This window comes from Neomonachus schauinslandi, chromosome 5, assembly GCF_002201575.2.
Source record: "Neomonachus schauinslandi chromosome 5, ASM220157v2, whole genome shotgun sequence".
NCBI classification, from domain to species: Eukaryota; Metazoa; Chordata; class Mammalia; order Carnivora; family Phocidae; genus Neomonachus; species Neomonachus schauinslandi.
The window spans coordinates 134,498,639-134,524,542 of NC_058407.1; the positions used below are offsets into that span (position 1 = coordinate 134,498,639).

At 53.9% G+C, this 25,904-nt stretch overlaps 1 protein-coding gene across 2 annotated transcripts in view; it reads right to left on the reverse strand.

Moving 5' to 3' along the window:
- The window catches only part of LOC110581150 (phosphofructokinase, platelet), a 49,085-nt gene that overhangs the window by 17,504 nt on the left and 5,677 nt on the right, over positions 1 to 25,904 (reverse strand). For both annotated transcript variants that reach the window (XM_021690904.1, XM_021690903.1), the window contains exons 2-10: positions 20,376 to 20,449; positions 10,192 to 10,269; positions 7,284 to 7,473; positions 5,954 to 6,119; positions 5,169 to 5,213; positions 4,861 to 4,969; positions 2,036 to 2,131; positions 720 to 812; positions 12 to 137 (exon numbers count right to left, since the gene is read on the reverse strand). In XM_021690904.1, coding sequence (XP_021546579.1) covers positions 12 to 137; positions 720 to 812; positions 2,036 to 2,131; positions 4,861 to 4,969; positions 5,169 to 5,213; positions 5,954 to 6,119; positions 7,284 to 7,473; positions 10,192 to 10,269; positions 20,376 to 20,449 — 977 coding nt within the window. The remainder of the gene's footprint in view (positions 1 to 11; positions 138 to 719; positions 813 to 2,035; positions 2,132 to 4,860; positions 4,970 to 5,168; positions 5,214 to 5,953; positions 6,120 to 7,283; positions 7,474 to 10,191; positions 10,270 to 20,375; positions 20,450 to 25,904) is intronic.

Sequence of the window (25,904 nt, forward strand, 5' to 3'; positions counted from 1 at the left end):
CCGGAACTCACCATCTGCACACACTCCACCAGCGGCAGGCGCACAGCCTGGTTCCCGCTCAGCGACACCACGCAGGCCGGGGTCTCCGGGGTGGCCTGGAGAAGGGCGACCACGGCCTCCACCCCCATGCGACTAGCCTGGAAAGGATAATCGCGAAGGTCAAAGACAAGGTCAAAGGCCAAGGCAGCATGCCCTCCCGCCGCCGGCTCCTCAGAGGCACGACCTCGGTGGCCCCAGCAGACGCATCCGTGAGCAGAGCCTGTCCCACGGTGTTCAGAGGGACCCAACCTGCCTCCCATCCTCCTGAACTGCGTCCCGAAGAGCTACCGACAGTCCACCCGCTTACTTATAACCCACCTCCAACAAGGACATTTCGGCCCCACTAGAAGTGGCTGGCGCAGGGGAGTGAAGGGGAAGGTCAGAGCCATGGAGGGCACCCAACACCAACACCCACGAAACTGGACTGGGCCTCTGCTGACCCGGGGCCTGGGTCTAGACACCTGCACGCGGGCTGTGTTCTCTAGAGTCCCTGCCACCCTCACCCCCCAGGTTTGGGGGTCTCCCAGCATCTGTGTGACTGGGGGCCGAGCACGGTTAGCATGTCCAGGACGGGCCACCTACACTGCAGGCAGAGACGCTCTGAGCCGGACGGTCTTTGTGACAAACCATTCCTCCTCGCTCCCAGGGGAAGGCACCTGACCATTTCCATCCTCACTCACCAAAATCCTGTCAAAGGCCGAAGGAGTCCCACCTCTCTGCACGTGTCCAAGGATGGTCACCCGCGTGTCGTATCCCAGCTGCTTGACCACGAGCTGCAGGAAACAGCACATAATGCAGGGGGTCACCTCGTGCAGGGTGCTGGCGCCCCAGAGGTCTCTCTACTCTTCGCTTCACACCGATGTGGGAAAAAATTCTAGTTTCTAAATTTCACTTCCTAAAAGGATGTTCAGCTTAATGGTGAACTTGTTTTTCTTAAAAAGAATGCTTTTATTATCAAATAAAATCTTTGTCTCTCCTACCTTGCAAATGAACATAAGTAACATGATTTTTTAAAAAAGGACACGACATCTGTGATATTTTATGGAAATGCAGACGTTTCCCAGCAGCCCCTTAAGCTGGTACAGCTGAATCTGAAAAGCACGCTGTGGTCAACCACGGCGCCCCCTCGGGCTGGGCCCCACGAGAGCTGGGCCAGGCCCCGTCCTCCCCAGACCTCACCTCCTCCTCTATAAAAACAACGGGGTGGGGGTTCCATGAAGCCTGCGGCCCCCCGAGTCCAAGATTCACGCTCAGCTTCGCTGGAGTGGGAAAGAAAACCTTGGCCCTTACTGCTTCTTTCGGTACTGGCCAAGCGCCTTCACACAGCTCCCCACGTTCGGGGCTCAGGCACTCTGCTGGTTAGGGAAAGGAGAGAAACCACTTTGCAAAGCCAAGCGGATAACGTCCTTCGCTGTGATGGACGGCTTCAACCAGAGCCTGCCTGCCCGTCTGGCGGTCTGTCTCCCCGGTGTCCCGTCTGGAGCATGCGCAGCCACCTGCCTAACTGGAGAGCCTGGCCCGTCCCGCCCACCCCGGGGCTGGTGTGACGAGCCAGCACCTTCGAGCGAGCCGCGCAGCAACGGGGCCTCCGGGGTGGCCCCTCCGCGGGGCCGGATGCAGCATGGGCACACACCTAACAGGCGCTCTCGTCTGCAAGAGCACGGAGGCTGCACCCCCCCAGCCCCTGAGCCTTATCCGTGGCGGGGCAGCTGATGCCCAGCACTGGGACCCCCGCCCCCCATCCTGCTGCATCTCCCCGACTGACGGGCGGCTCCGGGGCCTCAGGGAATATTCCCGACAATAAGGCAGGAACTTCAAGAGACCCATGCCGTTAAAGTCGTGAGTCATTACGAAAACATCTTTAAATATCAGGAAGAACAGAAAGTGTTTTCATGATAATAATACAACGTTCCAAACTCGAACCCTGCCAGCCGCGTTACCCTCTCCCGTTTCCAGGCTGGCGCCCGAGGAGAACTGCAAAATCGGACACACTCACCTCCTTGATTTGCTCAGAGGTAATAGGTTTATTTTGGGTATCTATGGCTCCCTCAGCCACAATTATGATATTCAGTCTTTTTTTCCGGGCACGGTTCTGGAGGAAACAGAAAATGAACACCCTCAAACACCTAAACCATTTTAACAACAAACAAATCCAGGGCCCCTCGCCCCAGGTGAACTGGCCTCTTGCCAGGTAGAAATCGTCACCTAACTTCGCAAGCAGGGTTTCCGACCGGCGGGGCAGGTCAAGGCACTGTGGGCGCGAAGCTGGAGGCAGCAGGGACGGGAGGGGCCCATCAGATCGCCCCAGACGCAGGCCAGCAGCCAGGCAGCCCCGGGCTGGGGGCCATGCTCCTTTGCCATTTGGCCCCAGCAGGCAATGAGCTCAGCCATGGGCCCTGCGGCGTGTCTATACTGCAAACCAGGCTTCCAACCTCCTCGGAAGCCAGAGCTTCCCGCCACCCCACCGTGAGCCCGGCCACAAAGGCCGGCCACTGCTGTCAGAGCACAGAGCCCCAGGCCTGCACCGGAGGCAGGAGGGGTGCAGAGGAGAGCGCAGAGGTGGAGGCGCACCTGCGCAGGCCCGGCCGGACTGGCACGGCGCCCACACCGGTCGTCCCCACAGGCTCACGGCGGCCGTCATCCCGCGACGCCCGGAAATCACTCTCAGCAAGTCTGTTCTCCATCCCGTCCCAAGACCCTCCTCCCATGGGGGCTGTGAGCCCCAGCGCAGGCAGGGCCTGAGGCTGCCAGGCCCATGCCGCCCTGCTGGCTGGTTCTGGCCAGGCTCGCCCGGTCCCCGCGGGGCGCCTCAAGCACATCTGCTGTGTGGTGCTGGCTTTTACGCTGATATAAATGTGCTCCACTTCAAAGAGCTTACTAGTCAGAAATACTTCCTAAGAGATGTAAAGATGCGGCTACAAGAGTGAATGTGGAAAAAAAAGAAAAAAGAGTGAATGTGACGTGTCCATGGATACGGGACTGGCCGCGGAGCCACACGTCATCCGTAAAACATAATATTTCAGAGGGTTACAGAGCAAGAGTCGTCTACACATGCCCGTGGGAAGATCTACACGTGCCTGGACAGGTGTGCGGACGCCTCCCACGTCCATACCTGCACGCATTCCTTCCCTGAGTCCTCACGACAGCACCAGGGGCCTGAGGAACTCAGGACCTGGGAATGTGGGGTCATCTGCCCAAGGTCACCCTGTGGGTAGCAGAGCCGAGGCCCAACCCTAGGACCTGTGATGCCTCAGAGAGGCCTTTCCTGTTTTAGACCGAAATGCCTGGGATTTGGGGCATGCTCTGAGGCTTGCTTCCTAGGCCAACTTACCTGACAAGATATTTGGAAAAATTCTTACAGCGCTACATCCACAACCAATAAAAATTAATTACAGATACGACGAGATCAAGTGTTTCTGCACAAGGGAGTCCAAGCCATCCGCCTTACATCCGCCAGCACTTAATGCGGGGACCCCAACTCTTTCTTGTTCTTGTCCTAGCTTGCTCATGAAGTCTGAAACCCAAGGAGGTTTGCAGACAAGACCACACAGATACGGAAACAATGGCCAAATCCAAAACTCAGCACCTAAAAACCAAATACGGCCTCAGCCCTACCACCTTACCCTGACCTTGCGACTGCTGTGCATGGCCTCGGATCAAGGGCGTGTTTCCCCGTCCCCAAGGGCTGCTGCCAGAACTTGGCCTGTGACCGCATTGCCCTGGACCAGGCTGGGGCTGTCAGCGGGGAGGAAGGATGGCCAGCGGGAACAGGCACGGCCCCCGCAGGATTGGTGATTAAATGCATGTTCTCAGAGCCACACACGCCCCGTCTAAGGCCAGTGCCACCCCTAATGTCATGCAGCCAGCCACGAATCACCCCACACCAGCTGGCCCATGTCCCCAGGTCGGAACCGAGAAACTATGAGTGGATTTATTACGTCCACGGTTAATACTGGGACTTGGGGCATTCCTGCGTTCACCGGTCTCCCGCAGCTGAGCCCCACCTTCCCATGGGCACGATTCTTCCCAGCAAAGTTATGGCGTTCATCAGCAGTTCCTTACATCATGTTTGGGTCAGCAAAGCTTGTTGGGTACGTTGCTCAAGTTCCTTTCTTGGAACCTGTCACCTGAAGGTGGTGGCAATGCACACGTGACCTGGCTACCTGCAGAGTGTGTGTGCTTGCTGAATGCAGCTGTAACTAGCCGTGCCACATGCTTACATTATGCACCTGCAGGACGGTGATGACATGGCTGGGAAATGCACCCCACGCTGGGATTTCTGTCCCGGGAGCTAAGCTCGTATGCCCTCCTGAGAAGCCTTCCCAGAGGGCAACACATCCTCCACTAATAATGCTGAGTGGGGAACACAGGCAGCCCCAGACCACAAACAGAAGGAAAGGCCTGGTCCAGAGTACCCCGTCCACCACCATACCTGACGCACGCCCAGCGAGGTGGGGACGGCTCAGCCCAGGAGGGGCTTGCGGTCAAAACACGTGTCTGCTCACACTGGTGAGTGGAGACAGAACAGGATTTCCTCCCCGACTCCAATTTCTCTTAACAGCCATCATCTCTACTTAAGACTACTTCAACCTTCAGCTGCTGCTTTGCATGGAATACAAAGCTTTTGGGGTTTCTCTACTGCACCCTTTTGTGACACTGGGGGCAGCCGGGCACGTGAAGAGTCAGTGAATGCAGACCCTACGTGACAAGCCTGGACTCACTTGGGAACCACAGAGTTTCCATCCAGACTGGGACCCCCACAGGCTGCCGCACACGGTGGTCAGAGGCACCGGCAGTCGAGGGACACAGAACGCACGTTACCTCGGACAGCTTGATGCACATGTTCTCCTGCCAACCTTCTTCTGGTGGGGATTCCGGAAGGAACACCCAGTCCGCTCCACAGGCCAGGGCGCTCACCAGGGCGAGGTACCTATTCGGAAACGGCACCGATTTTAGAAGGCTGCTGCCGGGCGGCCACAGCTCGGAGGTGGCCCTGGGCAGTCGGGACATGAGCGTGCATTGGCAACAGTGGGCTCCCGCCTGGGGGCGTCTGTCCTGTGGGGCGCAGGGCTCTCGAGGGGGCCAAGCTGAGGGTGCTTACCATGCAAATTGCATCTACACATACGTACCCGCAGTGTCTCCCCATAACCTCGAGAACAAAGGTCCTCTGGTGGCTGGAAAAGAGACAAAGGAAACATCCACTTACCACCACTGGAAACCGCATGAAAAGCAAACAGGGAAGTACTTTGACTGACAAGCAGGGTGGAAAGCCTGCTTCATGGTGATGGCCGGCACCTAAGCTTCCAAAAAGGGCCCATTTTCTACAAAAGCAGATGCCACTGTGCTAGCATTTCGAGCTCTTGCGTGCAAAGGGGCTTTGGAGCTACACACTTTACAGCGAGCGCTCGCTCTCCCACACCACGCGCACTCCAAGGACACCTCTAGGCTCCTCCCGAGGAGCAGGACCGGCCGCGTTGCTCAGCACACGCAGCTCACGCCGGATAGGGAGCCGGCCCGGGCTATGCGCTTGCAGGGCGGGGAGCACTCCAGGTGCTAGGAATGACCGCTGGGCTCCCCCAACGCCCCCGGGGCCCTCAGGCGCCAACTGCGCCAGAGGACAAGGGGCCACATCCAGTCCTGCCGCTCGCAGACCTTGCACAGGACTTCCTGCTAGGCTTATTTTGTCTTCCCTCCAGCAAACACTTTTTTCTTCTAAAATCAGGGATAGGAGTAACCTTTTACAGTTGAAAATAAAAAGTCAATGGGAAACCATTTTCTTGCTCTGGTTTCTAACATTCAGTAACAAGACTGTATCAAAACACCGGTCTGGGGAGCCGGGCAGGGCGGGCACAGACGTCTACACCGCAGCACATCTAATCCAACGGCCCTCCCCGGGCTCCCACGCATCTGTCACCTCTGGGCGGTGGTCATGATGGCGTCGACAACCTCGATTATCCTGTGCAAGGCGGAGTCGGTGCCGATGGTCATGTCGGTCCCACAGAAGTCGTTGTCGATGGAACCCACCATGCCCACGACGTTGAGGTACGCGTGCTTCTGCACCTGCTCCTTGTCGATCTCGCCTGCATGGGAAACCAGCACCGGCCGTGACCGGGAGCCACGCCGACACCACGGGCGCCAGGCTGCTGAGAAACAGGGCGTCCGGGTCGAGAAAGCCGGGGTTCTACACTGGCTTCCTGCGTGCAGTTTTGGCTTCTGAACCACCTCATTCTGCACACATAGGGCGTGACGGCCGGACGGGGGAGGGGCGGTGAGGGGTGGACGGGTGCGCGGGGCCTGTGCCCGGCGTCCGGCGGGTCGAACCCGACTTCTCTCCGGCCACAGCCTCGGGCACGCGTGCCTCCGAGTGAGGACGCGGCCCCGTCACAGAATTCGGTACTTAGGGACGCCGGTTTCTCACACGTGTGGGGCTGGCTGTCGGCAGGGATCTACCTCCCGGCTCTCAGCAAACACTGCGTGGTCGGCAGATGTGCTCGTCAGCGGGGCACAGGCGGGGACCCGGCAGCAACCCCTCTGGGCCACCGCGGAGCCTGAGGCAGGCCCGTATACAGCAGGTGCCCTTCGACTCGCGCCCCGGGCGGCCGACAGCCCACCTCCAGTCCCTGAACGGACCTCAGAGGCTTGGGGCAACGGCTTCACGAAGGTGCTGTTCCTTCAGGCAGTTCGCTCCCACTGTCATGTTTTATGCTGAACCGGAATTATGGATCACCACCCTTCCAAGACAGAGGTCACGGAACACAGGGGGTTCTCGAGAATCCTGCCCCCACGGCCTGAGAAGGGACGCGACCAGATCGGCCAGCAGAGCGTTGGCTACATCTCAGCTCAAGTCTTGCAACAAGCGGACATTCAGGAGCCCCCGGTGGAGTGGGGAGGGGCGGTGAAGGGCAGCCCGGCGCGCCCTCTCCTCCGCCCCTGGGTCTCCTCTGCCGAGTGGGGACACACAGGAGACCTACTAGCTCAGATGGCCGTCCGGAGCGCTCCCCGAACCTGTGCCAGGGGTGGGCAGTGCCTGGCACGGGGCAGGACCAGGAACACAGAACTCATCGTTCTCAGAGGCACAGGGTCAAGTGTCCGGGTGGTGGAGCGGAAGACCTGCACCGTCCCCCCTCATGCCTCTCCACAGTCAGATGGGTGGACGTGTGAGGTCAGAGCTCTCTGAAGGGAACGGAAAACGAACGGAGGGAACAGAAAACCCACACGAGCAGCACACAGAGGCAGGGATGTACCATTTTGGGCCAGCTCTTCCAACAGCCCGCTCCACTCTTTCCGGAAGATATTGGCCCCCGTGAGACTTCCGTCCCCGCCGATCACACACAGGTTGGTGATTCCCCGCTGAACCAAGTTATGAGCAGCTCTCAGGCGACCTTCCCGAGTGCGGAAGGCTTTGCAACGAGCACTGCCAATAATGGTCCCTCCCTGGAAAACAAACAAGACCACGCATGTTTATTTTCTTCCCGCAGGAGAGGAAGTGCGGGAGCTCAGCGCATGTGAATACCACTGTGTACGTGCAGGACTTGCAGAATTAGGTTCCCCTCATTTAATCTTTTAAGTCACTCAAGTGTGAGTACGATGGACAAAGGCATGGGCATCATGCCCAGGGGGAGCCAGCGAGGGTCAGGAGACCAGGACAGCCGTCAGGTAAAGACGCAGAGGAGAAGAGTCTGCAGGATGACCCAGCCATGCAGGAGGCCTGTGGTGCAGTGGTAGAGTGTGGGGCGGCCGACCCCACACCCCCGAGCCTCAGATGGATGCAGCACTGGCCAGAGAAGCGGCATGTCCAGCAGCCCCTGGTACCATCAGAGCTCACCATATGTACGGGCAAGACAAAGACCGGTGAGCCAAAGGGATTTTTTTGCTTTTTTGCACATCTCCCTGCTGCACCCTTTTTGAAAGCTAAATCTCAAGAAAACTCAAGTTGGATCATCCAAACTTCCAAGAGTGAGAAGTCGTGATTTTCCACATTTGGTTTTTCAAAAACGAACGATTCCTAGTTGCACTTGGAAAAAAGCAGGGTGCACTTATCGGATGCGCTTATCAAGCCTGCATTTGTGGGCCGTCCTTCAGGTACACGCTCACTTCGTAAGGCGAGGCGCTCCCCCTGCAAAGGGAGCCTGCCCTGATGACAGCGAGTGCGGTGAGTCTGCATTGTGGGCACAGCAGAGGGGGGCTGGGGCCGAAGGTGCAGGGCACACAGCGAAGATAAGCTGGCTCTCTGGACTTTGCTTCGACCAAGAGCGATCGGAGGATCATGTGATTTCTAACAACTGGGAGCTGCGTCAGCAGCTCATCCACACTGAGGGGATCACATGCTTGGGGCCCCAGGAGCGAAGCTACAGCTGAGGAATGCAAAGGAGGCGCCCCTCCCTGCCCCCACACACTCAGGGGCGCCTGCACGTCCTGTCTCCCTGGGCAATCACATGTACACCCACTACCGTCTCCCCACCGGGCTGACGGACCTAGCATGTCGCGTGAGCGTGGGTGCGTGAGACACTGATGTGATCTATGCACTCACTGTGACGTGATCACTGCAAGAAGGTTCGTAGATCTACTTATCAGTTGACATCATTAGCTTTTTTTGTCGTAAGAACTTTCCAGGTCTACTATTTAAGAAAGTTTCAAAACTGTAATTATTATGCAGCACTGGTATGAAACATAGGATTTATGTGAAATGATCACCGTACTCAAGTTCACTAACCCGTCCATCACCTCAGTCACCTGCACGTGTGTGTATGTGTGTTGAGAACTAAGACTTATTCTCTTAACAACTTTCAAAGGTACAATACAGTGTTATTAACCACAGTCGCCATGCTTGTAGGTTCGATCTAGAACTCACTGGTCTTCAGCCTGGAAGTTTGTGCCCTGTGACCGGCGCGTCCCCATTTCCCCTCCCCCAGCCCCTGGCAACCACTGTTTTGCTGTTTCCGGGAGTTCAGCTTTTTTAGATCCCACATGTAAGTGAGATCACAAGGTATTTGTCTCTCTGTGTCTGACTTATTTCACTCAGCATAATGCCCTGGAGGTCCGCCCACGCCATCCCAGCCTGCAGGATTCCCTTCCTTTCTTCGGGCTGCATACAGTCCACTTATATCTGCGTGCCACGTTTATTTGATTCATCCTTCCGTCACACTAGGCACCTTCGGTGGGATGGTACCAATTTGGTTTCTATTTTAAAAATACTCAATATGAGTTACAGATTAATACATGCGTTTCAACAGGTCAAACCACGAGTGAAGAACTTTTCGTCAAGTCCATTCTTTCCATGTAATCCGCCTCTCCGAGGATTAGGAGGCTTCCCTTGGTTACTATGTTTGGGGAATTTATAGGCGTGAAACAATCAGGCAGGTTTCTTTTAAATTCAAAGTAAGCCAATGTTTCGCCTGAAGCCATACTCGCCTCATTCCTGTGCACACCAGAGCGATGAGCCCCAACTGGTTCAGGCCAGAACCGGGAGGCTGGGTTCCCACTAAATCCTGCCGCCCTGGGAGGGACCATTCCCAGGCTTTGTTACACTGACACCAAGTGACTCTCAAAAATCCAACAGGCGGGGGTATTTGCTGTGAACACAGCACCAACAAACCGAGGCGGCCTCAATGTTAATCTGGTCTTAAAAAAAACAAAAACAGGGCGCCTGGGTGGCTCAGATGGTTAAGCGTCTGCCTTCGGCTCAGGTCATGATCTCAGGGTCCTGGGATCGAGTCCCGTATCGGGCTCCCTGCTCCTTCGGAGCCTGTTTCTCCCTCTGCCTTTCTCCCTCTGCCTTTCTCTCTCGCTCTGTCTCTCATGAATAAAAAAAAAAAATAAAATAAAAAAAAAAAACAAAAAAAAAAAAAAAAAAAAAACAAAAACAGACCCAAAATCTGCCACAAGGACCATAGGGAACACTAGTGGTCACACATAACTTTTTACTGCAAGAATAATCCTCTGTTTCCACAATGTAAAAGCTTTTCAAAAATGTTAATGAAATGACAAATTAAGGTGGCGTTTTTGGTTTTTTACCATGTAAGTAGGTGAGAATAACGCCAGCAGCACATTAATCCGTGTTAAGTATTACCGGAGCCTACACATAAAAGGTTTCCAACGTTTTAAAAGCGGGACTTACTTTAGAGAAACAGAGTATTAGAAGTCAGCACGTACCACTTGGAGAATGCTCGAGACGCTCTCCCAACTGGCTTCAACAATGTTTCTGCCACCATCGACCATGCCTTGGTAACCCTGGGGGAAGAGAACGGAAATCCTTGTAAAACGGGGTTAAACCCTAGTGAGACATTAGATATTAGATGGATCTGTGAATTCTGTAAAATGCAAAGGATGAGGACCCTGAGCCCCGAAGAGCCTGGTGGTTAGGAGCAGTGCAAGACGAGTGCTCGTTCTAAGCCTTCAGTGTGCAGAAAAGCCTCCTGATGGAATCTCCAGTGAAGGGGAACTTCTTGCCAGACCCGTCCGCAGTATGATGGGGAGTAAGCTAGTTTATCACCTAACAGTGCCTGAGAGCCTGAAAGGGGAGAAACTTACCCCAAAATGGTTTGTAATCTACCAAACTCGCATGCAAACCGTGGTGTCAATCACACGGCATTCCTGTCGGGGCCTCAGTTGGCCAGGGCGATCCATGCTGCTCTGGATAGACATGCCAGATTTCGGAAAAGAACCACAGCCATCAGTTGGCCCTACCTTCCAGTTAGCAGCAGCTGACTACCCCAAGGGCCGGTGAGTGTGCAGAATGTGAGCACGCACTTTCGCCCGGAGACCCAAGGACCACGACCTTCCGACTCCAGGTGCATCTTGCTTCCCCCCCAGACTACACAAGACCAAGGAATCCGGAAACATCCACGAGAAACATCCACGAGCGTCTCTACCTGCGTGACTCTCTCCAGGACATTTAACCTTACAAAGGGGATAGGCACTAACCATTTAGAAAGTTTATCCTAACAGATCGCTACAGGGGATTCAGATCTCCTAATCTAGTGAAGGTCAAGAGGAAGGGAAAAATAAAGATCGTTCGGAAAAATAAAGATCGTTCAAAAGGAAATGGCCCACGGAGTAGAGACCCGTGTGTGGAAGTTAATCATCTGCACAGGTGTCTTTACAGCCCTCAATGCATGCACCTGGGCTTACAAGTGTGCCCTTCCCGCCAAAAATGCGCTACTATGTTACGTGACTCACTGGGTCAATACGTTACATCTTAATAATATGTAACACATATTACCCTATTGTATACAATACATAGAACGCATTACTACATTATCTTTATATCAAAAAACACGGTATTATAGAATTATTTCTATATTTTATAGAGAGAATACATCTACACATACTTTTTTTTTTTTTAAGATTTTTTTATTTATTTGACAGAGAGAGAGATAGCGAGAGCAGGAACACAAGCAGGGGGAGTGGGAGGGGGAGAAGCAAGCTTCCCGCCGAGCAGGGAGCCCGATGTGGGACTCGATCCCAGGACCCTGGGATCATGACCTGAGCCGAAGGCAGATGCTTAACGACTGAGCCACCCAGGCGCCCCTACACAAACTTTTATAAATTCTACAGAGTGAACCTGCTCTCAACTTCTCTTTCTTCTCTTTCATTCCATGCCACCCTCCTCTTTCCTATTTGTCACACACATATACTAGGCTACCAACACACACACCTGTGTCCCTGTCTATATTTGTACATATTTGTTATATAGTTACACATTGTATATGACATGTAATATATTATATACAATATATAATCCTAGTTTCATATTTCTAATATATTAATATACTATATACTATTACAAATACAACAAATATATATTTTATATATTATACAGAGTATACATTGTATATAACATCTAATACGTTATAGTTATGTAATATTTTCTACTACATAGTTACATATACATAAATACACATAAACCTGTGCATGTCACAGTCACAGAGGTGTTACGTGTGACAACCAGCAAAGGGACCGGTGGCCTGGAACGAAGCAGAGAAGCGGAGAGCAGGTGCATGTTGGAGCTGGCCAGCCTCCCTGCGCCCCCTGCACGGAGCACGTGACTCTGGGGCTCTGACGCTCCAGAGCCCCCAGCACAGGCCCACAGTCTTCACAGGGCAGTGACGCGCACCTTCTAAACGCACCTCCGTGAACCTTAAAGGGTGCGCGTTGTGCATTTTTAGCCCACTCCATATAAAGTACTGAGCCGCTATGCTTGTCACTGTGGAGGGTGAGGGTGATAAGCTGGAATGTGATTTGATCCAGGCCCGGTTCCTGGAAAGGGAGCTCTTAAGAGAGGCGGTATCTACACGGGGCCCCGTGTGTGAGCTCCCCAAGCACAGAGGGTGCAAAAGCAAGCCCTCCTTGCTTCTAAGGGCGTCCCAGGGATCTTCAGCAGAATATTAAAAACAGGTAGAGAGGACAGACAGAGGGAGGATCCAGTTCACCGAGTGTGGCAAACTCCCAGGCTCCTGTAAAGAACGGCCCCCATCACTCTGCATGCATGCCACAGCATGGTCTGCTGCAGATACAGCACTCAACAAGTCCACATCCACAGCGGTGCAGACTGAGCTCACTTCCAAGAGGCCTGGTCGGCGGGGACACCACTTGGGAGTGGGCCTGCAGGCTGACTCCAGCTTCCAGAGCCTCGGCCACCTCGCGGACACGGACACAGCCCCTACGCGGAGGCATGAGGTCTTACCTCCCAAGCCGGTGCACACGGCGCTGAGGACAAGAGAAACCATTACTCCTGAGGCCAGGAGGACAGGTGTATGCGAGGCTGTCCCGGGCAGGGCAGGGTGGAGAAGTGTGCTACCCACAGGCTTTGGCAAAAATAGGACGTGAACACCCTCTCGACGCCCACAGCTGCGGGAGTGATTTCTGCACACTCCACCTCGGGGACCCAGGGGATGGGGCCGCCCCAAACGCTGCAGGGCTGACGAGGACACAGAGGCCGGGGAGCATCCCCAGCTTGTCAGGGGTGTCTCTGCTGCGTGTGGCTGTCAGCCCTGGCCCGTGGAGGATTCCCGCAGCTCATGCCCCCCGGACAAGCACTGTGCCCTGCTTCTACTGCTCCACAGGGGCCGTGCTGGGAACACAAAAACCCTCTTCGCCTTCAGGGTTCTTGCTCAGCATCTAAACAGTGACTTAATAAAAACATGGATAAACTGCTGGAGCAGGAACGTGGAAAATTGTTCTGTAAATCCTAACACGTATTTTGAAACGTAGAACGTTCTCCAAAGATCCTTTATGTCGGGCGGCATAGAGACCCTGGGACAGCGAGCGATAAAGGGATTTTTGTGATTAGTGCATCCACAGTGTGCTCCTGACCGCATGCCTGGGCGCGGCAGGAAGTGACTCACCCTCCATCTGCAGATTCATGGAGCTCGTGCAACCCTCGAAAAGATCTCCCAACTGCAATTTTCAGCGGTCTTTCGCTTACAAGGAAGTGGTTACTAAATTAAGACTGATTTTACAAAAATATACTGTAATTTATAAATTCGGATGTGCTGTTTTCTGTGGAAGTCTCTTTGGAGGCTTGAGTACTTTATCCCAATACAGCCAGAGCCCAAAATATTTTCTGAACTTCTTGGAATTTGCCTTCAGAGTCAGTTCGATGACTCGCACAGGAATAAAAACCACAGAAAACCCTTCAAAGCCACACTTAGTTTTTAACCCCGAGTAACACTGCCCGCCTTGTTGATCCTCATTCCCACGATGAGCCCAGGAGACGGTCAAGTGCGCCGTCTGTTCAGTGACATCTGGGAACATGCCACAGACTCTGAAATCAGCTTGACTTCTTGTTTGAAACGGTTCTGAGCAACAGGCAAAGTCAGCGTAGTCCCCAGTTTGTTCCTCTAGAGACTGCTGCATCTAGAGGTCACTGTGACCTGCATTTTTGGGCACCTGTTAAATCCGTTCTGAGGAGAGTCAGAGCTAGTCCACTGCAGGTGGCTTTCTCTTATAAGAGATCTCATACTACATATGGTTTTTAAATTAAAGACCCAGAGAGAAATCATAGTCCCGCGCTATATGGCCAAGTGGGCTTTTCCCCTTGAACACGTATGTTTGATGAGTGCCCCTGTCTTCTCAACTTGATAATGGTTTTTTCTGCATCTGATTTCCTGAATTACTGGGTCAAGAGCTCACTTAGTGGCAAACACTCCAACTACCAGCGGAAACAATCTACCAAAGATAGCGTCCTTCAAAAGTATTTTCTAGATATCACGGTGACCAACACCAGAGACTTCTCCCCGTGCTTTGCTGCCTTGAGTAAATACATATTTTTGTCTTCCTGGCTTATTTCTTAGTAAGTTAAAGCATTTCGCTTACAGAACTTGAGGGCAAGCACATAGACAGGTCAGCTCTGAACTGCTCAAGTGTTAGAGTTGGTAAATGCCATCGTGCAAGACTAGGTGAGCATGAAAGAGGTGGCCAGAGGTCCTCTGGGTGGGCAGCAGTTTTCAAAGTTCAGGAATCATGACTCTCTTCTGCTACAGGAAGTTCACCGCAGTCCTTCCCGCCCCCACACCCAGCCCCCGCTCGGCCCCGCCAGGACCCTTTGGGGCGCAGATGCCCTGGCCTGGAGGGCCCGACAGCCACTCCTGCTCAAGGAGCCCATGACTTCAGAGTCACCTTTGCACGTGTCTCCGGCAAGAGGTGGTCAAACTCTGACCTTCTAAAATAGGTCAGAACGTGCAAGGTCAAGCACTTCGCGCTTGTGGAAACCTGACAACAGAGACCAGTGGGATTGATTTAGCCGTCCGGCATTATCAGATTTCTTGACACCAAAGCTGCTAATCCCCAGTTCCGGGTAAGTTATAAAACCCAAAGCAGGACGCAGCAGGTGCGCCTCCTCCAGGTCAGAGAGCCTGCTACCTCTCAGACAGCCCCTCACCCAGCCGCATGGTGATAACACACAGGAGGGGCGCAGGCAGTGAAGGAGACCATCCTTTTGTGATTAAAACATGGCAACGGTAACTAGTACAAGCCTGTGAAAAGCCCAGGGCACCATGGGGGCAGCAGGAGGACCAGTCACAGAGCAGGTGGGCAGTCAGAGCCGGTGCTCAGGGCGAGCAGGGCTGGGTTTCACTATCCAGCCGTGCACCAGCCAAAGGGCCGGACCTGCTCCAGCTTGGCGGTCTCACCTCCCGGTCACCTGCAGACTGATAATTTCACTGCACGTGCAGGCATCCTGGTACTATTTTCAGATAGACGTTTTGTGGTGAAGCAGCTCTGACTTTAAGGAAGTGAAGGTGCAGAGTTACGTGTAAAACCTCTGGCAGAGGCAACAGTGTGGTTCTGGTCACCGTGCCCAGCCTTCCCGGCACTTGGGGGCAGGGGGAGGCAGGGACGGGATGGGTCAGGGCAGGGATCACAAAACAGACACGCCCCCAGAGGTCACCCCGGCATCCGGGCCCCCTCTCCTGCCGTCGGGTGGTGTCCAGCCGCTCAGGCAGTGTCTGCCTCACATGACACTCGGGGAAGCCCAGAGCCCGGCCCCGACAGGAGGTCAGGCCAAGAGGGGAACCACCGCATCTGAAAAGGCCTGCCCGGCCTCCGTTGGGAAATGTGGGGTTTGGGTTGTCTGTGTTTCTGCCACAAGCATGCCATTTCTGACTTTCAAAATTGTGAAAGCAGGCAGCTCATCAGATCCGAAAAGTCACGGGCCCTGTGGCAAACAGAGGGTTTCTGTTCAGAAGGGGAAAATGATATTAACCTATTAGCAGACACATTATTAAAGCTTGTTTATCTGAGTATTAAGTCAGCCCTGATGCCCAGAGCCCCAGCCCGCTGAGCTCTGTGGGAGGCCGGTGTCCAAAGAGAAAGCCTTCCCTGGCCTCTGGGGCAAGACCAGACCCTGCACCTGCAGCCGGAAGCTGGTGAGGCCAGAACAGCGCTCTGAGCTGCTCTGAGTTCCTCTCAGTAGGAAGACCTGACCAGCACACACGGAGATGCTTGTTTTTAACCCAGTCAGCTGCTAAATGTGATGGGCACCACTCCAGCCTTTCTTCGAGCCTCAGAAAACGGGGATATGGGCCCTGTGGAGATTTACACATTGGCATGAACAAGCCCAATGGGGAAGTGTTATTATAAAGAGGAAACACTTTTTAAGTGAGTCCTATTTAAAGAGCTGCAATTTTTGTCAATCTGCAGGAAAACCTTCAGCTAATAGGATTTTGAGCCCACAGATTGCATGAAATAGGACTAGCTTGTCTCTCCGACCAAGATCACAGGAACAGAGAACGTATCTCCTCCCCCTAGTCCACCTGAAGCCAGGGTGGTCTACTGAGCATAGTCTTGAAAAACCACGTGATGTCCTTGCCATCACCATCCCCAAGTTGCTAAAGACATCTGTACGTCTCTAAGGAAAAACCCTAGCCTAGAAGGGGAAAAAAAAAAAAAAAAAAATCAACTGGCTCCATAGGTGGAAAGAATGGGTTAATCCACCACCCGCCCCAGCCTTCCCAGATGGCGCCCTTGGGCTCGTCATGCACCACACGTAGACCTGGCCCAGATTTATAGCCCTCCCCAGCTGCCAGCCAGACAGCACGAAGCCAGTGCCAGGCCCTCGGCAGAAACGTCAGTGTTCTCTAATCAATCCGCTTCCCACAAACTTTCTGCTAAGGAAAAAACCCTAAACCCTTTGTTTACATAACACTAACCTGTTTAACTGTTTAAGTGTGCCGGCAACCTTGAAAGCTCTAGGCAAGCTTAGAAACTGGACCACAAATGAACACACGTGTGGGACAGGTTGCTAAATGAGGTTTTAAAAAACAAAACCAAACATCTTCTCAATTTGAGTCCAAATCGGTCTCGGACGGGCGTCCCCGACAGGGGTGAGTTTGCCCCCCACAGAGGACAAACCTGGCACGACTGTGGGGCACGGGGTGGTCCTGGCTGGTGCCCTGTGGCCCCGTCTTAGGGGCAGTCACACTAGGAGGGTACGGATGAGTCAGGTAAAACTGGCAGATTTTAGAGAGGCTTGGATTTCAGAGACAGGGTCGTCGACGTCTGTCCCGAAGAGCTGATGTTACCCTAAACTGGTGCACTCCAAACTGTCTCCCAGGGCAAAGCCCGAGGGTCTGAGGCCGGCCGAGGGCTTGGTCTCCAGTGAGTCCAAGACCACCTCCCATGCAGCTGTAAAGAACAGCCCTGGTTCCCTACAATTTCTCTTTTCTGGGGGGAGGGGGAGGGGTGTCGCAAGAAGCACGGTCCACTCTCCAGACCGATGACTTCAGTTCACATAAGTCCAGCTCCAGGCTGCTCCCGTCTGCTTCCCGTCTCCAGGACTCACGGGCGGACTGTTCCTGGTTCCTGGAGGCTCTGCTCTTCTCCCCATGCACCCTCTATCTTCCACCCAAGGCCCAATTACCGGTAAACCAGTTATTACGAAAATAGTCATCCTGACACTCACTTAGATACCCTAAGCCTGGATTCTCTCTGGCTCTTCCTGATGGAGAAACTGCACGAACCCCTGCATTTCCCTGAAAGACATGGGATCCATTCAGAGTCAGGACTCCTCACTGCCCATCTGTGGGAGGGAAGGGGCAGGATGCCAAGCCCACCCCCCCTTTCAGAGAGGGCGTGAAGAACACGGCCTCTAAAGTGGGCAGAACACAGCCCCTAAAGTGGGCAGGAGGGGGGCACCTGGGTGGTTCAGTCGGTTTGGGTCATAATCCCAGGGTCCTGGGATCGAGCCCCACGTCAGGCTCCCTGCTCAGCGGGAAGCCTGCTTCTCCCTCTCCCTCTGCCACTCCCCCTGCTTGTACGCTAGCGCTGTCAAATAAATAAATAAAATCTTAAAAAAAAAAAAAAAAAAAAAGTGGCCAGGAGGAAAGCAGGCCGTGGAGAGCAGGCCACCTCTCCCAGCGGACAATGGGATGGAGGCATCTGGTTTCCTAGGTCAGGATTCCTCTGAAGAATATCCAAGATGCTCTTCTCCTAAGGAAGCCCCAATGTCCTTATGTGTGGGTAAAGCTGCTATGTTCCTGGTCAGTTCCTTAACTGGAAATGTGTGCAGTCTGGCAACAGAGGTCCCACTAAATATCCTATCTAAAACTGCCAGAATACAGAGCCAATAAAACCAACAGAAACACAAGACTTAAGTCTGAAGGATTAATGTCGACAGTTCCTATGTCAGTTTCCACACCCAAAAATTCAGCATGCGCACAGGCCCACCCTGCTCTCCATGACACTCACAGCAAGGACACATCCAGCCCTTGGTTCAATGCGGGGCTTCCAGACCTCGGCACTGTGGGCCCTGGGGGCCAGATCACGAATTCCTTGTTGTGCGAGCTGTTCTGGGCATCAGGCTGCTGAGCAGCATCCCTGCTCTCTGTGCGTGAGATGCCGGGAGCACCACTCCCACCCGATAACGGGACAGTCAAAAAATGTCTCCAGACACCCACACCCCTGGGGGGTAGATCCCAGCCCTGTTACTGGTTTGATGGGGCATGGGAGCTTTCTCCCAGCCCTGCCGGTGACAGAAGACACAGAAAAAGCAAACTCTTTTTTTAAAGAAACACACGTCAGTTTCTTTCACTATGAAATACCGGATATGACTTCCTTCCCTTCCCTCCCACACCCGCTGTCACCTCAAAGACCCAGGGGGGGCCGGGGACAGAAGCTCAGCCCACACACCATTGCAGCGCCCCCGACCAGGGTGAGACCCGCTGCAGGGCACGTTGTAAGCCAGGGGGGTCCAGATCGGCAGATCTGAAAACACGCCGTTAATTACAAAAGAAGAACCTGATCTGAAGGTGCCCCAACCCCTAGAAGATTTTTAAAACCAGGTTCACAGAGGAACTGTGGTCAGGCCAGGGGGTGGTGGTCTCTCTCAGCCCTCAGGCAGAAGGCAACCCCTCCCCAAAACGGAATAAAATAAGATAAAATAAGATAAAAAGGCAGAGAGGTCTGTGTGCATGCAGTCTCCAGAAGTAGCAGGAACGCACACACATGTGGACACCTGTAGGACACTAGACTTCGAATGGAGGGGATGGGAGGGAGCCTGGGGAGCCTGGCACTCTGTCCACGCTGGTGAGGGGGCAGCTGGTGGCCAGCGCCTCAGCCCAGGGCCAACGCTTAAGGGCGCAACGTGACCCCAAAGAGCTGCAAACAGAACAGGACCAAACAAAAGTCTGGGAGAGCTTTGGTTGGGCCCATCCTGTAACATCACCCAAATCAGATAAATGCAAACCCCAAACTCACAGAACCACAGCTCAGAAAAGCACACCAAAGCCCACGGCAAAAAAAAAAAACCTTTTTCCAGCAAACAATACACAAACCATTATATGGCCCAGTGAGCAGACTTATAAACAGCCACTTCCCAGAAGGAGAAAAGGACCTGGACAGTCAGCTCCTGGAGGGTGGGGGGCGCGGGGGATTTAGGTCGGTGCTGCACACAGGACAGGCGCCCAGGAAGAATCAGAATACAAAATACTGGGCGCCTGGGTGGCTCAGTTGGTTAAGCGACTGCCTTCGGCTCAGGTCATGATCCTAGAGTCCCAGGATCGAGTCCCGCATCGGGCTCCCTGCTCAGCGGGGGGTCTGCTTCTCCCTCTGACCCTCTTCCCTCTCGTGCTCTCTGTCTCTCATTCTCCCTCTCTCAAATAAATAAATAAAATCTTTAAAAAAAAAACAAAAAAACAAAATACTAATGGTGGTTTTGCAGGAACCAAGCCATTTAAAAAACATATGCTCTTCTTTCTGTGTTTTCAGCTTTATGAGATTTCATAAATTTAAAAAGTAAATATAAATTATTTTTTCCTGATAGTTTTTGAAATAACTAGCACAGTCCAAACTACACTGGTGCTTTCCCTCTGAACTTGGCTTACTTCTCCACGATCAGGACCCCAGGAGCTAATGGGCCAGGGCTGTTGTCTTGTTTCAGGCGCTTGGTTTCGAAGTTAACACATAAACGGTTGTTAGGGAGGCAGTCTGGGTTCTACAGTAATGATGAAAAGCTCAAAGTGGCTGTTTTCTCCCACTTACCTCAACACTTATTCAAATTCACCCCCATATTAAATGAATATATCTCCTCTTTAGGGAAGAAGGGCTACAAATAAATACATTAATCCCACGAGACCATTTTGCGCCCCGTGGGCTCTCCCCTCCCCGAGCCCTCCCTGCCACAGATCTCACAGGCCTGTACCTAGACCAGGGAGCGCCACCCCCGTCCCGCATCCCTGCGGGAACCCCCCCGCCCCCCCGCCACTGGCCCCTGGGGCCCTGGCCTGGCCTGAGCCTGCGCATCTGGGTCAACAGAGCCCATCTGGGTCAGCAGAGCCCGGGGAAGGCGCAAGGCACAGGTCCCTGAGTCAGAGAAAGTGCGAGGGAGACGCAACACTGACCTCATAGATAAAGTACACTTTGGCCCCCACGTATATTCCCATGCGCACCACGGCACGGACAGCGGCGTTCATACCTGTGGAAGGAACAGGGACAGGAATCAGTGACCAGGCTGGGATGACTCTGGCGCTAACACTGGACCCGCTGGGCCCAGGGGTGAACCGCGGGCCTGCACAGAAGGCTCCTCACGTGGAGGATGGGCCTGGCGCATCCCTCTGGGGTCAATGTCAGCCCGGTGCGTGTCATCATGAGAGAGCCCGGGGCACCTTAGAGTCGCGGGGGGCTGTAGGCAACACGGCCCGCTCACTAGACACCAGCGGGGAGGGGTGTTTATGTACAGTTAGCCTTACTCAAATTTATATGGAAAAGGACAATTTCGGTGATTTGAGGAAGAGATGAAAGAAAAATACATGATTTCATTAGCAGCTACCAGGGGAAAACAATTTTTAGTCAATGGCCTTATATTCAAAATAAGTAACACTGTTTTAGTAAAAGAAAAATTAAACCAATATACTATAAATACCTACTCAAGATAATCTAGGACATTTTCCACACTTTCCGAGGGGCTATTACTTAAAGGGGATTAAAAGTGGCATTTTTTTTTTAAGATTTATTTATTTGACAGAGAGAGACACAGCGAGAGAGGGAACACAAGCAGGGGGAGTGGGAGAGGGAGAAGCAGGCTTCCCACTGAACAGGGAGCCCAATGCGGGGTTTGATCCCAGGACCCTGAGATCATGACCTGAGCCCAAGGCAGAAGCTTAACCAACTGAGCAACCCAGGCACCCCTCAAAGCAGCTTCGTGCAACATGGTCTCGTGTGTCCACCACACTCATTTGCTCTCCCCGGGAGCTGCACTTGTGAGCAGCCCATCTGAGCGGTACAACCACTGTGGACAGGTGTGGATTTCGCCCCTGCAGAATCCTGTGTCATCACCGTGGCTAAGAGTTAGGCCTATGAGGACAAGGGCCAGGCCGGGGCCTCGGGGAGGACACAGTCCCCAGCCTCCAGCGTACAGCCCCTGGGCTCCCAGCCAAACTCCACGAGCACACCCACCCAACAGCTCCAGTCTGCCTTCTCCACGAGTTTACATTTCAGAAACCAACGTCAGGACTGAGGATGCTGAGAACACCTGCCATGAAGTAAAGGCCACTCCTGGTAACGGCATATGGAAGGCGCCGTGGCTCCCAGGGGCGTTAACAGACACGGAGACTCCATTCGTGTGTACAGGAACGGCAAACCTGCTCAGAAGACGGGGTAGAAATGTTCACGCCGCACTGACCCTCCTCTGAGATGCGAGAATAAGGCCATTGGCTCTCGAAGGCACCGAGTCTGAAAGGCTGCCATAGGCTCATAGCTGGACGAGCTGTGGACCTTAGAAGTCAGTCCACGGCTCACGTACAGATAAAATCTACATGGACGTGGACATGTGTGTATCCGGAGTCTCACTACTTCATGTTCAAACCTCGCTTATGACATGAAGAATTTGAATGACCTACTGATTAACAGGTGTTCGTCCCTCCAGACCCCGCAAACTCCATATATCAAGACGCGATGGACTCCTGTTCCCCCCTCACGCCCCCACCTTCTGCCCGTGTTTGCTCTCTTGCTGCAGGTATGGCTCCCTGTGACTCACGCCCAGTACGCACGCCCTCCCCAGCCCCTGCCCCTAAAACTGACATTTCTCCCGACCTTTGCCCCGAATCCTGCCATGTCCCTCTAACGTTATCCACACCATGGCCAGAAGGACTTGAAATGGCTTTTTTCTCTTTGGTTAGCAATTACACAAGTAATGTATAAGTACATTCTTCTTGTTAAAAAAAAAAATAGATTTTGGAAAAGGCACAACTACGGAGACAGTAAAAAGATCAGGGTCACCAGGAGCTTGGGGCGACAGGAGAGGTAGTGATGCTATTCTGATGCTACACGGATGGATGCGGTCATTCCACATCTGTCCAAACCCACAGGACACACACCACCAGCAGGGACTCTGGTGGAAACCATGGGCTTTGGGGGAGGATGGGGAGTCAGTGCAGGTTCATCGTCTATAACACACGTGCCACAAGGTGGGGACGTGGGGAGTGGGGAGAGCTGTGCACCTGTGTGGCGGGGGATACAGGCACTGTCTGCACCTTCCACTCAATTTTGCTATGAAACAAAACTGCTCCAAAAAATAAAATCCTTAAAAAAAAAAAATCAGGGGGGCCTGGCTGGCCCAGCCCCAGGAGCATGTGACTCTAGGTCTCCGGGTTGTGAGTTCAAGCCTCACTTTGGGTGCAGAGATTACTTAGAAATAAAATCTTTCTTTTTTTTTTTGTTTAAGATTTTATTTATTTTAGACAAAGAGAGTGGTCCAGAGGAGGGGCAGAGGGACAGAGAAAATCCCAAGCGGACTCCATACTGCACATAGAGCCCTACCCAGGGCTGAGATCCTGACCTGAGCCAAAACCAAGAGTCAGACCCTTAACTGACTGAGCCACCCTGGCGCCCCAGAAATAACATCTTAAAAAGTAAAAGCTGCCCTGCGTCTTTTCCCCTTGCCTGCCCCCTGGAGCCAGCCAAGGAACCCCCGTAGAAACGTGGTCCCACGCTGTGGCACTGTCCTGGCACCAGCCGGAGGTTGACCGTATCAGCCTCCGCAAGCACGAATTCGCCCACGTTCCTGCTGTGGGTCTTACGGGGCTTGCACGCCAATCTGCAGGGAGAGATTTTCCACCTTGGGACTCCTACCTGCTTGGCCCTGCCCCCCGGATGCTCATCCTTGAACCTCAGGGCCCTCTACATAGCACAACCCACAGCTCCCCCAGGACTGCCGGATGCGACCTCGAGACGGGGCTCCTGATCTCCAGAAAGCCCACCCACTCCCCTTCTGGATGGGAGAGCGCCCCACGCCCGCGCGCGCGCACGCGCGGTGTGGGGCAAGGCCACACGTGTGGGGCCTTAGCGCCTCCGCAGCTGGTCCGGGGCGCACGCAGCCTTGCCCGCAGACCTTACGGGGATGGAGAGGCCCAGCTCCTCGCGGGCCCTTCGGACAGACTCCAGGATTCTAGGACTCGCTCGGCGGCCACTGTCCCAGGGAAATTAACCCCAAACGCTTCAACCACACCAGCACGATCACCAGGTGACCAGCATGATTAATACCCGACGTCAGGCCTTCGCCCTCCTGAGCACCCCTTTATGAGGACACAGCTCCAGGGGGTCGCTCCTAAAGGCACGATAAATTAGGGGGGTCTAACCAATGTAAGCAATGGCAGGAGGAAACTGTGACAAGTACACGTGATCCGGAGGGGATGCCCAGGAGACCTGTCATGGGTGGCCCGCACACCTTCACACCAGCCCCAGCACCTGACTCGCACCCCGGCCTCTTGGGGTGAACCTGTGCTCACCTAAGAAGGAGCTGGTCACCTGCACCCTCGGCGCTGCCAGAGCCCCCGGGGAGGGGGTGGAACCTTCCGGAGGGCAGGGACGGAGGAGCCGGACTCGGCATCTTCCACAAGTTTCCCGGGAGGGCGAGCTGTACCCAGTGCATCCTAAGAACCACCTCCCAGCCTCCCCGGGCTTTTACTGAAAGTGAGTGCAGTTGAGTTAAACCTGCTGACCTCTTCCCACAGCTGGGGCTAGCCCCGGGCGTGGGGCATGGGGCGGGCCTGTGCCTCCAGCTCAGGGCGGATGGATGCTCACAGCAAGCCCGTGGGGTCCGGAGTCCCCCAGGGGTGATGAGGAAGTCAGGCTCTGAGCAGACAAACGGAAAGCCAAGGGAACAGAAATGATAAAGGGCACACCTGCAGTGTAAACCTTAGTCTCCGTTATATTTTAACTTAAAAGACGAGCGAATTCCCTCTGGTACAATGGCTGTGCATTAGAATCTCCTAAGGGAAACCTGAGGAATAAAAAGGGCTGCTGGTCCCCAGTTCTGGGTTTCACTGTTTGGGGCGGGGCCTGCTGGGTCTGCCAGGGCTCCCTGCCAGTGGGGTGTAGGGTTGGGCCCTGCGGGTGGACACCTTCCAAGGAGGGGTCCCTGGAGGACAAAAACCAAGCACAGCAGAGAACACCCCGTGTTCCCCCATGGCCTCTGTCACACACAGTTTGGACGATGGGCTTCGTTCCTCATGCTTTTGCTTTTGTGTTGGTAGCCAGATCTGGGAATTCAAACAACTCTCCTCATTACTACCATGGGAAAATGTAATCCTGCTACCAGGTCAGAATCGTAATATTTGGAAAGTAACCTCCTTGTCATTTGTAAAAATTTAGACCCTGGCCCGCAGGGAATGGAGAGGTTGGTTATGGAAACCAAAACTTGGGATATTCTGCAAGAAGCAAAGGATATGTTGATTCTAATAAAATAATGGGGGTTCATTCTTGTTGTTTCCCACGTGATCTGAAGAGTACAATCAGTCTCCTTACTTAACCCTTTAGACCAGACTGTCTGGAGCTATTTCCCCCGGCTCATCACCTTCCCCTTGAGATAGCCACCCCAGGTGCTGGAACCCCACTGTCCCTGGGATGGCGGCACCTGGCCGAGTCAGAGCGGACTGCATGGCTCAGCATGGAAAAAAAAGAATGTGGGATATCTTATTGACGATCTCTATACTGATGAGGGATTGACTACTAGGTTGGATAAAATATACATTTACAATTAATTGTTTTCGTGTGGTGACAGGGTAAAGTCACATACGTAACGGGGCTTCGCGTGGGAGCCTGTTTCTCCCACACAGCATGGGATCTAGTTCTGAATCTACTCTGTAGCAGTAGTGTGTTTACCTTACTGCGGGCTTCAGTGCAAAGCTCTTTGCAGAAGGGGATGAATATTCCCTTCCAGGTACCTAAAGTAGCTAAGCTCCTGCTGATGGGTTTCCGCGGGTCTTCCCATTGCTCACTAGTGTAAGCACCGCTGTAAAGAACATTCTCTCACCAGCCTACCTGCTTCCACCTCTGCTCCCGTCCTCGGCCTTTCCTCCTGCAGTACAGATAAGCTCCTATCTGAGGCAAAACCCTCCACTTACAAAATCCACCCCACATCCCCGGGTCCTCGCCATAGGGGCACCCTGCGGCAGGCAGGCCCAGCTCCACCCCTACAGCCCTCCAGCCATGGCCCAATCCGCTCCCCATGAGACCCTAAACTTGGGCTCCCAACCCCACCCCTCCTGGCTGCCCCACAAAACGACCCTTATCAGAAGCAGCCAGGACCTGCAGGGGTTTTCTTGCTCCCACGAGGTAAATCCAAAGTCCTCATTGCCTGGCCCTCCCGGGAGCCTCACCCATCTGGCCCTGACCTCCTCCTCCCAGCCCCTACACACACTTGCCCCCTCAGCAGGGCTGCTTTGCCCCAGCTCACGCCTCAGCCCCTGTGGGTTGGGGGTCGGGTGCAGGGTCCCTGACCACAGGTGCCTGGGGCCTTGCAGGAAAAGGGGCTCTTTCCTAGGTCTGGCTTGCTTCCAGCACTCAGTGCCAGCCCCCTGAGAGACGGGGGTCCACTGTCGGCCTGAGGCATGGCCTCGCACCTCCACGGTCATCATTCATTGGTGGGATGA